Source organism: Rhinolophus sinicus, chromosome 5 (assembly GCF_057876585.1).
Source record: "Rhinolophus sinicus isolate RSI-liver-muscle chromosome 5, RSI-T2T, whole genome shotgun sequence".
Classification (NCBI taxonomy): Eukaryota; Metazoa; Chordata; class Mammalia; order Chiroptera; family Rhinolophidae; genus Rhinolophus; species Rhinolophus sinicus.
In genome coordinates this window covers 110,679,670-110,693,569 of record NC_142505.1, presented here as the reverse complement: position 1 = coordinate 110,693,569, position 13,900 = coordinate 110,679,670, and the positions used below count along the sequence as shown (strand labels likewise).

The following is a 13,900-nucleotide window of genomic DNA, read 5'->3' as shown; positions in this document are numbered from 1 at the left end:
TGCTTTCCTGCCTCGCCCACGCTGTCTAATTGGCCACCAAGTTTACAGCCTTGGGAACAGCACTACCCTGGGGAGGGCGCAGAGGAAGTTCCAGGACTGAGCAGGAGGAACGGCTTCAAGTGCTGCCAGCACCACCTCACGTCCAAACGCGGGCACTGCAGGCAGGGGCCAGCGCCCTCCAGGCCTGCCAGCCACAGAAGGCCCAGCGTCCCTCCACTCCGTCACAGGTCACAGGGGTTGCTGGGTTCTCTTCTTCCTGCCCCAAGTGCTAAGCAGAAGGAAGGAGGCTGAAGAGGAGGAGCGAAGGGCAGGCTTGAGCAGATGGCCAGAAGCCCTGGGCAACCCCAGAGGCTGTGCCCACACTCAGTACTCTGACGGCAGGACAGCAATTCTGCATCAGCCCCAACAGGCTGCTTTCTGATGTCCCAAGTGACACAGCTTTGGGGCATCGGTCACAGGTCCTCCCATGTGACCGGTGAGGGAGACGAACCCTGACTTCCTGAAAGGCGCATGTCAGCACACGTGTGCCTGACACTAGACATGGACAGTGAGCCCACTGGGCCCTGGGCAGCTTCCTGAAGGTTCTATAGAGAAGGAAACCCTCTCGGCTAGAAAAGCTGATACAGGCTGTGGCCGCTGGCCAGGCACTAAGCTCGGAGCTGGCACGATCAGCAGCAGCTTGGGGAGTGGACACTCAGGACCCGCTGTGGAGACGAAGAAAAGGAAGCCGGAGGGAGCCCCGCCCCAGGCAGGGGCTGCACCGTGGACAGAGACGGGCATTGTGTCCTCTGGTCGTCAGCCTGCCTGGCGCAAAGAGGTGGCGCCTTGTGCCCCAGCAGACACACGACGTGTCCACTACGGGGCAGACAGGCTGCTGGGTGTGAGTGTGAAGGGCAGGGGGCACAGGACACAGAGAGGACGGCCAGGAGCTTCGCCCGCACACGCCGCAGGGCCGAGCAGCCGGCCGCAGCTGTGTGGCCGCGGCTCTAAGAGACCACAGCCAAGGTCCGGGCGTTGCTATGTGCGTCCTTCCCAGGACGGACACGAGCCAGCACGTGGCAGGACAAGCACCCAGGTGCAAGCAGTCACCCTCTCGTAGACGTCCCACCTCTGGGCCAGCAGGTCCATTTTCTGGTTTTGTTTTTGTTCTTTTTCACAATTCTGGCCAGATCTAAACTCAAATGGCACCTCTAAGAAATGTTCCCTCATCCACTTTGGAGCCAGAAAATAAACACATCTCTCCCACCGAACACCCTTATGCTTCTTCAGCACTTCCATATTGGGGGGGGGGTGCGCGCGTGTGTGTGTGTGTGTGTGTGTGTGTGTACGCCGAGCCCCGCCCATGGACCGTGCTCTGCGTCCCACTCACCGCACAGCACTCGACAGGCACATGGTCCAGGTTTCCAGAACCACGGTAAGAAAACAAACACTTGCAGAGCCATGAATCTCCATGTCACAGATGCCCGCTAGCGGGTGCCACACTGAGAACACCGGGCGTCTGCACTTGGGCACCAGTCACAGACCTGGACACCAGCTTTCCTTCCAGGTGCCACATGCAGGAAGATTAGGCGACGTGTCTCAGGTACTAAGCCAGACAGCGACCCTCCCTCTCGAGCAGGACACTGTCCAGCCGGTTTTAGGCATCAACCTGCCACAGCGTGAGGCAGGGCTGACCACAGGGGGCTGACAGGCACCACAGCCAGGAGGGGGTGGCAGGAGCCAGGGCACTGGTGCCAGGCCAGCCACAGGCAACCGAATGTGCCAACTCATCCACCTTAACGGCTTGTGCACCTGGGCAAACAGGAAGCCAACCTCAGGAGAGGGAGGCACTGGGTGGGACGTGCAGAAATGGAAGCAGCAGTCTACACTGCATGACGCCCCGCCGGCCCCAGTCCTGGTGGGGCTGTGTGCAGGACAGTCACAACTGAGTGACAAGGCCACCTTTGCCCCAATCCTGGTGGGGCTGTGGTGAGAACACAGTCACTACTGAAAATGAGTGAGATGAAACACCAGCAGAAGGTTCTGCCTACAGAGTGACATGACCTGACACACGTTTCAAAAGGATTCCTCCTGCCACTGTGGGACCCAGGTGCAGACGACAGTGCTCAGAAGAGAGCCAACTGTGGGGACAAAAGCAGATCAGAGAGTAGTAAGGGTGACCTCGGGATCAGGGGGACAAGGGATCAGTGGGGGAGGGACAGTGTAGGTGTGGGCACACCCTGCAGGTGGGGTCCTTGTGCCTTAACCGAGCACGGCAAGGACAAGAGCCAAGAGGGGCCCTAAGTCAGCTCCCGTGCCCAGTAGTGAGGGGGTGTTATTCATAGCAGACAGCGCCTCCCACACACTGCACTGAACGCGCCCTCACTCACACACTCGGCACTGAACGCGCTCGCACTCACACACTCGGCACTGAACGCGCTCGCACTCACACACTCGGCACTGAACGCGCCCTCACTCACACACTCGGCACTGAACGCGCTCGCACTCACACACTCGGCACTGAACGCGCTCGCACTCACACACTCGGCACTGAACGCGCTCGCACTCACACACTCGGCACTGAACGCGCTCGCACTCACACACTCGGCACTGAACGCGCTCGCACTCACACACTCGGCACTGAACGCGCTCGCACTCACACACTCGGCACTGAACGCGCTCGCACTCACACACTCGGCACTGAACGCGCTCGCACTCACACACTCGGCACTGAACGCGCTCGCACTCACACACTCGGCCTGAACGCCCTCGCACTCACACACTCGGCACTGAACGCGCTCACACTCACACACTCGGCCTGAACGCCCTCGCACTCACACACTCGGCACTGAACGCGCTCACACTCACACACTCGGCACTGAACGCGCTCACACTCACACACTCGGCCTGAACGCCCTTGCACTCACACACTCGGCACTGAACACCCTTGCACACTCACACACTCGGCACTGAACGCGCTCACACTCACACACTCGGCACTGAACGCGCTCACACTCACACACTCGGCACTGAACGTGCTCACACTCACACACTCGGCCCTGAACGCGCTCACACTCACACACTCGGCCTGAACGCCCTCGCACTCACACACTCGGCACTGAACGCGCTCACACTCACACACTCGGCCTGAACGCCCTCGCACTCACACACTCGGCACTGAACGCGCTCACACTCACACACTCGGCACTGAACGCGCTCACACTCACACACTCGGCCTGAACGCCCTCGCACTCACACACTCGGCACTGAACACCCTTGCACACTCACACACTCAGCACTGAACGCGCTCACACTCACACACTCGGCACTGAACGCCCTCGCACACTCACACACTCGGCACTGAACGCGCTCGCACTCACACACTCGGCACTGAACGCGCTCGCACTCACACACTCGGCACTGAACGCGCTCGCACTCACACACTCGGCCTGAACGCCCTCGCACTCACACTCGGCACTGAACGCCCTTGCACTCACACACTCGGCACTGAACGCCCTCACACTCACACTCAGCACTGAATGCCCTCACACTCACACTCGGCACTGAACGCCCTCACACTCACACTCGGCACTGAACGCCCTCGCACACTCACACACTCGGCACTGAACGCCCTCACACTCACACTTGGCACTGAACGCCCTCGCACACTCACACACTCAGCACTGAACGTGCTCGCACTCACACACCCGGCACTGAACGCCCTCACACTCACACTCGGCACTGAATGCCCTCACACTCACACTTGGCACTGAACGCCCTCGCACACTCACACACTCGGCACTGAACGCCTTCACACTCACACGGCACTGAACGCCCTCGCACACTCACACACTCAGCACTGAACGTGCTCGCACTCACACACCCGGCACTGAACGCCCTCACACACGCACTGGGCACTGAACGCCCTCGCACACTCATGCAGCCTGTACTGAGTGTCTGCTGCAGCCGTGGGTCCATGCTGTGGTCCGAATCACAGGGTGAATACGTAGCCCGGATACAGTCCCCGATTCTAATGGAGACAAGTGGAAGGAATTAGCGTAACAGGAAGACAACAATCACACAAAACCTAAGGAGAAGGCTCATTTACATGGGCGTCGGCAGGGCATCTGAGAAATGTGAACTCAGCCAAGACCTGAACAAAGAGCCCGTGCCAACAGGGGAGACGATGTCAGGATGGGGACAGGTGTCCAGGACTAGGGGGCCAACTCAGCAGAAGCGGGAGGAACCGGAGACGCTATGAGATGGGGCTGGAAACTAGGCGGGGCCGGAACTCCCAGGGCTCTGCAGACTCAGGGAAGGGGCTGGATCACTCCTGAGAGACCAGAAGTCACAAAAGGGCTTGGGTAAAGAGCAACACACCTGGCTGACATTTCAACAAGAATCCCTCAGACAGCTTAGTGGAAAGTAGACGGAAAACAATGACACAGGGGCCGGCCCAGTGGCTCAGGTGGTTGGAGCGCCGTGCTCCTAATGCCAAGGTCGCTGGTTCGATTCCCACATGGGCCAGTGAGCTGCGCCCTCTACAGCTAAGATTGTGAACAACAGCTCTCCCTGGAGCTGGGCTGCCAGGAGCAGCCGGAGGTCGCGTGGGCTGCCATGAGCGGCCAACCGACGACTGGCAACCGACTGCCCCAGCCATAGGGAGCGCAAGGCTCACAATACCCCCAGTGTGGGCCAGGGAGCTGTGTCCTACACAACTAGACTGAGACACAACGGCTTGAACCAGAGTGGGGGGGGAGGCGGAAGGAGGACAAAAACAGTGACACAAATTCTGGTCATCTGAAGGAAAGAGTGTAAGTGACAGAAGAGGGGTGCAGATTTATGAGTACGTGGGGAGCAGAGGGCTTCACAGTCATGAAGAAGGAGCACACGCTGCCCCGGGCCCTGGGGGATGGGCCCCGGGACTCGGAAAGCACAGGTGGCGTGACAGCATTTGTGTGGGGTGTGGGGCCTCGGTCTGATGCCCCGTTCATTAAACACACACCAGGCCAGGGTCTCTGCTGGACACGGGAAGTACAGTGACTGTCCACAGTCCAGACCTCCAGCAGCTCTGTCCAGCTGGGGAGAGGGACAGGGAACAGGCACAAAGGCGGACGAGACTCCGAAGTCAGAGGAAGTCGCTGCTACCCACACTCAGGGGAGCCGGGGGTCTTCACACTGAATGGTGTCCCGAAGGCATCGCCCTCCTCTCCCAAGAGGAGGGAATAGGAGCAGAGCAGCAGCCAGGCTACGGGGCCCCCCACACCCCGGGCACTGGCAGGCTCTCCTCCGTGGAGTGTCTCACACCAGCCGCCGGGCAGCGGGCTAAAATGCCACACAGGGTGGAAGGCAGAGTGACAGACAGCCCAGAGTCCTACCAGGAAGTGGCCAGACCCAGAGGTACCACCCATAGCACAGACCAGACAGGGCAAGTCACCGAGCGGCCCCAGCAGGGACAGGCGTGTGTCCCCAGGCCCTGTGCCATGTGTGTTCAGCTGAGCCGGGTCCCTGGACAGACTCGTGATGGGGGCTGGATGCCAAAGGAAGGCTAGAGGCTGAGTTAAGCACCAAGAGCAATCACACCTCAACTCACCTCCTGAGAGCTGTCAGGCAGGCACCATGTGCAGAAGAGGTGAAGCACAGCACTCTTTCAGGGGTACCCAAGACTCACCCCTGATCCCAGGCTGGCACCACCAGCTCCCAGAGGGAAACCAGGGGTCCTGAGAGGTGGACAAGAGGCCCAGAGTCATGCAGACAGGCCACCTGCCTGCCGCGGAGGACCACTTCCTGAGGCAGAGTAAGGTCATTCCTAAGCCAACCCCAGAAAAGGGGTGGGACGGCTGACACATTCAGCTGCAAGCGACAGAATGGTTGGGGGACCTCAGAAGGGAGCTGCTCTTGGCTCGTGGATCTCTGGATACACAGGCGGATATTCCTGCGCGGGTCAGAACGGATATTTGAGGAGGTACCTCACAGTTGGGCGGGACAAAAATCCAGACAAGTTTCCATGCCCTTAATAGTTCATTCTGTTTCAAATTCAATGTAAAATGAAGAAGGCCGCCTGGAAAAACGTTAAAACTTTCATTTTAAATCACTTTTCATGCCCATTTCATCTGACAGGAGCTTTGAAAGCAAACGCAATCTTCATCATGTGAGGTTTTTAAACTAAATTGATGATTACGTCCAACGTAACCAGACGCTTCTAAAAGCCAATTTCCAAAATGACACAAGCCCCCAAACAAGAAAACCTTCCTCCTGGCTACTAATAAGTTATGAACACACTATCTGCAGGGACTGTAGCTGCAGTGCGTAAACAGAGAGCCACAAGTTCCCCAGGCCGGTCAGGACGTGCACAGCACCCGGGGGCCCCGCTGCTGTCACCTGCCTCCCAGCCCTTGTCACTAAAGAAGCCGCCCTCATTCAGCTGTCCACCCTCCTAGAGTGATTCAAGTGGAAGTCAGACTAGTTTAAGCTCGTCACGCGGACCCCACCCTGTCGGCAGACCACCCCGTTTGGGCCAGTGAGGCTGAGGGGGGCTCTGCTGGCAGTGGGGTCCTCAGAGGTTTCCTTGTTCCAAAAAGGAAACCCAAGACGGCAGCCTCTCCTGCCTGCAGATGTGACGCCCAGAACCCAGGCAGCCACCCTGCCTGAGAACCAGAGAATGGCAGAAGATGACACAGGAAAGCCCAAATGTGGTTTAATAAGAAGCACCAGTTTCACTTTCCATACTTTCAGTTACCCACAGTCAATGGCAGTCCGAAAACATTAAATGGAGAATCCCAGAAATAAACAATCCCTAGGGTTTACATTTCGCGCCGCTCTGAGTAACGTGATGACATCTTGCACCGGCCCACTCTGCTGCCCGAGACGTGACTCATCCCTTCGGCCGCCATCTCCACGCTGCAGACACTCCCGCCCGTGGGTCACTTTGGACTCGTCTGTTATCAGGTCTACGGTCCCTGATCACAGTGCTTGTGCTCGAGTCACCCTGATTTCACTTAATGGCCCCAAAGCCATTCACATGCTCTCCTTACAGGGCGTGCTTATAACGAGCCTATTTTATTCTCGGTTATTGTTAATCTCTTACTGTGCCTGGTTTATAAATCAGACTCCGCCACAGGTGTGCACGTGTAGGAAAACACACAGTATACGCAGGGTTTGGTGCTATCCGCGGTTTCAGGCATCCGCTGGGGGTCTTGGAATGTCTTGCCTGTGGATAGGGGGACCACGTATTTGGTCTTTGTCCCATTCCTGGCACAGGACTCCTAAAACCCTTGGGGTCCCCTAGGGAAAAGGGGCATCTCTTGGTGTTCATCACACGCCCTTCCCACCACACCTGAGTTTGTGCGCACGCAGTAAGTCTTGGTGGGTCCTTTGGCAGGTTCAAGAGGGGGGCTGGATGCCAGAGGAGCCAACCACATGATGGGAGGGTTGGTGTTTTCAGCTCCACCCCAACCTCCAGGAAGGGGAGATGGGCTAAAGGTTGAGTTAATCACCAACAGCCAATAACTGAATCAGGCATGGAAGCTCCGTAAAAAGCCCTAACCAGGTGCGGAGGGCTTCCCAGCTGGTGGGCACATGGAGGTGCTGGGAGGGCAGTGTGCCCACGAGGCTCGGGGACCCCTCCCCCCAGCCTCACCAAGAGCGTCTCTCCCACCTGCCGCACAAAGCTGCATTCTTTGTAATAAACCCACATTCCTGAGTAAAGTACTTTCCTGAGTTCCATGAGTCATTCTAGCAAATTATCAAATGGGGGGTGGGGGAATGAGGGGACCCTAAATGTGAAGTCAGTCAGAAGTGCGGGTAACCTGGGAACCTGGTACACGTGACTGGAGCCTAAGCGGGGACGGCCTTATGGGACTGAGCCGTCCGCCTGTGGGGCCTGGGCCGACTCGGGCAGTTAGTGTCAGGACACCGGCTGGTGTTGGGCGCTGGACAGATGGTGCTGGCAGCGCAGCACACCTTGGGTGTCAGGAGGAAAAAAGCAACAGTGAGCCCTGGAAGAAGCCACGCAGCTGCCTGCCTCTGGATTTCCCGCTCGGAAGGGAAAAACCTCTTTACTGCTAAAGCCAAGGGCATGCCGGCGGTTCTGCCTGTCTCTGTGGACCTTCCCGGAGTGCACACGTGCACACACACAAGCACACATACTTGGCCCAGGCCAGCTTTCCACACCACCACAGGGTCACTGGAGCCCACACCACCGCCAGGATGAAACGCTCTGATGGGGACACATGTCCTCTCTCAGACCCTGCGCACCAGGAAGCCGGCCACCAGGGATCCAGCGGGACTTGGCACGCTGTTGGGATGACAGCATCATGCCACCTCAGCTGAGTCTCACAGCCACAGGGCAGAAACAGGGGGTACCGTGCACCCTGCAGCCCCAGCTGCCGCTGGCTCAGGCCGAAGCCGACTGCATGGGAGGCACAGCTGTTCCTGAACCCAGCCAGGGGCACACACTCCCCCAACCCAGCTTTCCAAGCAGACGCATCCCCGTGCCACGCGGGCACTGGGCCTACCTGCTGGCGAGGGAGCTGTTCCTGTCCTTCAGGGCCAGTTCTCGCTGCTGCAGCTCAACAATGAACCTGGAGAGGTCTTCCGGGGTCCTGTGGGTCAAGAACACATACTCAGCGCCAGTGGTTTCCTGGAGGGGACCTGGCTGTGCGTACTGGGTGGCCGCCAAAAGCCATGCCAGCAGCTGATGAGTCACAGACCCGGGCCAGGTGCCCAGGGCACTGTCACACAGCACGGGTTCAAACCACAGCCCGCTACCAGCTACAGCACATCAGGGAAATGATTTTTACAAGCCTTGGTTTTAATTCACCTGTAAAAATAGGGTCGCTATGCAACAAAGTGTCTGTCACTATGCAGAGGCCAGGAAAGGACGTTCGAGAGCACCTGTCAGGCACGTGGCACAGAGGAGGTGCTCGGTGCGTTTCCGCCTCCTTTCCTCACTGCTCCTTCAAAGCCCACATAAACAACAGCATAACAGTAAAAGTAATCATAACAGATGCCCACATGTATAATGCTTTGTAACTTTTAAAACTATTTTAGATTATCTCAGTTAATGCTCAGAGCAGCCCTGTTACAGTTTCCACTTCACAAATGAGGGAACTGAGACTCAGACGGCTGGTTCAAAGTCCACTCCGCTTTGAGCAGCACTGATCCTTAATTTGAAGCCCATCTTCTGATTCTACACCTTAGCTCGGGAGAACACACATCAGAAATGTCATTCAAGAAAGCACTCAGTGGAAAGGACATTCCCAGAAACACAGCATGGGACGGGCAAGCAAATGGCTCACTGGCACGGTGGCCAACTGGTGGGCGACCTGAAGCCCTGCAGACCAGCCCCAAGGACCCAGGCCAGGGCCGCGCAGGGGCAACTGCCATTCAACCACTCCATCACTGAACGGGAGATTTCTACCCAAACTCCTCCCTAAATACAAGGCAGCTCTGCTGATGAGAAAATGGTTACATTGAAAAGACGCTCATCAGTAAAAGACCTTTGGAGAAACTCAAATGCAGCCGGGGATTGAACCAGCCTTGAATGCCACTTCCCATTCTTTTCAGAGCCGCCTAAAGTTTCCAACATCAGGGAGGAAAAATAACTGAGCAAAATAAGTATATCTTTCCAAGCCAAGAGATTATTTTCTTCTGAAACATTTTAAAGAGATACTTAAGTTGTTTTGTATTTTTCTGTCTTAGTCAAAGGGGTATGTAAACTGTTACTAAATCAATGGGAAGAGTTCATTTAAAAGAAATCAACAAAACATGGTGCCTGTCCCCAGCTGCAGGCCTCTCGCTCCCGTGGGCCCCGTACCAGCCCAAGTAGTGACGCAGAGCTGTGCCCATGACCGCCCCATTCCTCATGGCTAGACCCCATCTGTATGGGCCTGAGGCAGTGGGACGGACCCACGGACAGACATCTGTCAGACAGACAACCCCAGAATCTCTAGAGGATTCTGAGATGGCGGCTGTCCCTCCTGGAATGCGGAGAGCATTCAGCAGACTCAGGGGCATGTGGTACCAATTTGGAAACAAGAGTCTTGCTCTGAGGTACAAATTAGCCCTGCAAAGCTGGGAGCCAGACTCACTGTAAACCACAGCTCTCCAATTTCCTTTGAAGCAAAGATCATTTGAAATGTAACAATTTAATAATGAGGGGGAAATTGGGAACCATTCAAATGAAGAAAACAATGAAGTAATACGCCATGCTTCCAAATGCTCTCCTCCCTGACGGCTCGGAGCACCTGCCAGGCCAGTGCACACAGGAGGCCGCAGTGCTGGCCGCACCCCGCACGCCGGGCCTCACACGCCCTTCAGTTTAATGTTCACACTGAGGCCAGCTGGCACCTGACTGCCACTCTGAAGTGGCCACAGCATCAAGGGGCCTGGCTCCACAGTCAAACAAAGCAAGCGGGAAACTGGCTTCCCATACTCCCGTCCCACCCCCATGCAGAGAAGAGCAGACACACACACCTGTGGTTTCACAGCGGGGCATTCGGGGACGGGGTGGGGGCATGTCTAGCACAGTGAGAGTGATCCATGGACACTGCAGCAGAATCATCTGGAGTAACTGCCACCACCACCTACCCACCTCTCAATGGGCTCAGGGCCTGAGAACACGGGACCCGGGGCTCCACTCAGAACCACTGATGAGCTGCAGGAATAAAACAGGGGCCTAAGCAGTGAGTAATCACGCAGCACTGGAGGGAAGGTCACCCAGAAACTTTTCTCTGTGCCACCAAGCACACCACCTACTGTACGTGTGACAAAGAAAACATTCTCTGAGGTTCTGTCAATTTGGTGGACAAATATTAGGTTCAAGAATTTGGTCCCAAGCTAAAAGAATCCCAGAAGACAAGTCAAAGTGATTTGCCTACAAATGTCATCGCAAGAACTCTGGAAACTAACACTTAAAATGAAGTGACTGCTTTGGCTACTATGCAAGAAAGGTTACCAGACTTCTTGCCAATTTGATAAGTAATCAAACATCTTCCAAATATAAATGTAATAAATAATACAACGCAAAACGCAATACAAAAAGTACAAATAAGTAATGACACAGCACGGCCGGGCTGCTGCACTGCATGGCCGTAGGAGGTGGACGTCCACTGTTCACGGAATGTTACTCCTCAGAGATGGAGTCACCACGTCACAAAGTTACTGCACAATGGAGACAGGCGCTATTGCCAGCACTTTCCATGGATTACACAGTTTAATCTTTTCAACAGCTTTATGAAGTAGACACTGTTTAACCCCATTTTAAAGATGGGGAAGCTGAGGTGCAGAAAGGTTAGGCAGCGAGCCCAGAGTGCAGTTATACTAGCAGCTGGAAGAGCCGGGACCCAAAGCCAGATGGCCAGGCTCTGAGGCCACGCTGTCATGTCCAACAAGTTCAGACTAGTGTCACGAACTGTGACAGACACGCAATGCCATTAAAATGGTAAGTGACATGAAAAAATATTTCTAAATGCTAATACATTTGGCTCTAACGACACACACACAGTCAGTCTCTCTCTCTCACTCTCTCTCTCTCTCTCTCTCTGAATAAAGCAAAACCAGCAAAAATGGCTAAGTGAAACTAGATTAAAAATATATCAGCATAGAAATAAGAACTGGAAGAAAATGTTTATTAACAAACAAGAGTCACGTTACAGTTACAGAACTTCTAATATTTTTTCTTGTTTCAAAAAGTCTATAATTTTGTTGCGAGAACTTTTCTCACCAACAGTTTCCTGTAAACTGTATATTCTAGGTGTGGAAACTTGGGGGCCACAGTGCGCAGTTCCAACAGGGTGACCCCACATATGCTATGTGGCTGACAGAGTGGCTTTGTGGGCTATTCCAACGAGGAGCCCCCAAATGCCGTGGCGCCGCAGCCACAGGGAGACCAGCACAGGACAGCCTGGGACCGACGTAATTAATTGCTCTGGCCTCGTTCTATGCACGCAGCACAGTTCACGAGACACGTGTGGGGAGCTCCTCACGGCCTCCTGGCTTGATGACGAAGGTGTGTACAAATGCTGTGCGTCATATGCTGTGTGCGCTTCTCAATGCCACGCTCTCCGCGTTACACGGGCTGAGCTGACACGGAGGGGACAGCACCCCCCAGAGGCACGGCAAGACGGCCACGCTTCAGGTAAAGGTGAGTGTGTGAGGTACTGAGAGGGGACAGGCGACCACACCTGGACAAGAGGAGGCCAGAGGGAGCCGGAAGGCTGGATGCTGACTTCTGGGCCACGAGTAGGGAGTTCACTTATTCAGACCTTAGGGAGCACCTGGCCCCTCAGGCAGGGCCTCGGCCAGCGCCACGAAGCACACCGCCCCCACCCAGAAGAAAGAACAGTCGCACAGGCGCGTGGGGAAAGGTTCAAGTGCAACCGCCTGCTTCCAGCTACATACCCAAAGCTGACCTACAACTACTTACTTCTAGGTACAAGGAATATATGTAAGTGTAAAGAACAAAGATTTACCCAAAACTGGCACCGACGAGCACCCACAGGTCAGCACTGAGACGGGGCGGCGACCCAGGGTCTTCAGTTCCATGTGCATCACTTGAACTCGCTGCGACGCAAATTCCTGCACAAGTGAGTGGACCACGTGGACGAGCACAAACGGAAACTAAGAACCCCGCCCCACACAGCACGCTGTGTGAACGCTCCCGGCTGGGAGGAGCGGGGCTGCTCACAGGACGGGGCGCAGCGCAGCACGAACCCAAAGAGGAGGAGGGACAGGCCAGAGCCCTGCATTTCTGGACTCGGGCTCTACCCCATGGGAAGCGAGCTGCAGCGTCACCTCCACCCGCCCGTCGTGAGTCCAAGTGCAAATGGAGGAAAGTTCCTGAAGAGCTGTTGAATCATGAGGATTATTAAACAATTGCAGCCTTCCCCACACATCAAATCAACGACCAGAGGCCAGAGTACCTCCAACTGGCAGGAAGAGTGTTTATTTTCCAGAAACCTCTCGACCTATAGTGTGGTTAGAGCTACTCAGAGATGTTTACCAAGGTGCTCTGGGGATTAGCTAAATGCTGACGGCTAGCAGGAGTCAGGCCAAGTGTCATTACAGCCCGAAATAGCACAGGCTTCTCGGATGGGAAGACACCGCATCCTAAACGTCCGCTCCTCACAAGTGAAGGCCTTCAGAGGGCTGCAGGACCAGCCAACTCGGAGATGATAGGAAAGCGACAGTTCCAACTGCAGCCCAAGCTGTGACATCTGCTGTTTAAAACTCGGGCTTCAGCTGCGAAGCCTTTGGACTCTAACTAGTGGGCTTTAAAGGGGGGGTGAGTCTTTGTGTTCCATCTGCAGCTGAATTTTGACTCAATCTCAGCTGCGTGCAGAACAGCGAGGCTCGGGGGAGTGGAGCCCCCGGGGCTATTTCGAAGGAAAGGCAGCCCCAGCCCAGCAGCAGCAGCTATTTCGAGGCTCCTGAGAGCAGGTGCAGGCTCTCGCTGCAGCCCCAAGCGCCGTGCAGATGATCGGAACCACGAGGTGCAGAGGACTCCCATTTCCAAGGAGAGAAACAGCCACAGCCACAAACTAACTAGCAACCAAGAAGCCTCAGGTTCTCTCCCACGGGGCTATTTCGCCGAAGAACAGCAGCCCACAGGGCTCAGGCCACCATCCCTGGGTGGGCTTCAGCCGGAAGACCCTGCAAGAAGGGGGCACAACCCAAGCGAGGGGGGCTTCTTGGAGGGCTCATTACTATAAAAAGTGTGCAGAGCCAGGACCAGACAACATCCGATAGCAAAGCTCAGTGCTGAAGGCCAAGAGGAGGGCAGGCATTCCCATGCAGTCCCAGGGGCGACAGCTGTCCCTATAACCCCGTCTTTCTTGGTCACGTGATACAGCTGTATAGGGAGGTTCAGCTGGGGTCTGGAGGGACCCGTGTCACCAAGGACTGACTTCAGATAAGAGCT

At 55.8% G+C, this 13,900-nt stretch overlaps 1 protein-coding gene across 6 annotated transcripts in view; it reads right to left on the bottom strand.

Moving 5' to 3' along the window:
* Positions 1 to 13,900, bottom strand: part of MAD1L1 (mitotic arrest deficient 1 like 1) — a 283,750-nt gene that overhangs the window by 215,324 nt on the left and 54,526 nt on the right. For 5 of the 6 annotated variants that reach the window (XM_088798795.1, XM_088798799.1, XM_088798796.1 and 2 more), the window contains one exon: positions 8,496 to 8,582. The exons of the other annotated variant lie outside the window; for it this stretch is intronic. In XM_088798795.1, coding sequence (XP_088654921.1) covers positions 8,496 to 8,582 — 87 coding nt within the window. The remainder of the gene's footprint in view (positions 1 to 8,495; positions 8,583 to 13,900) is intronic. 6 annotated transcript variants of the gene reach the window in all.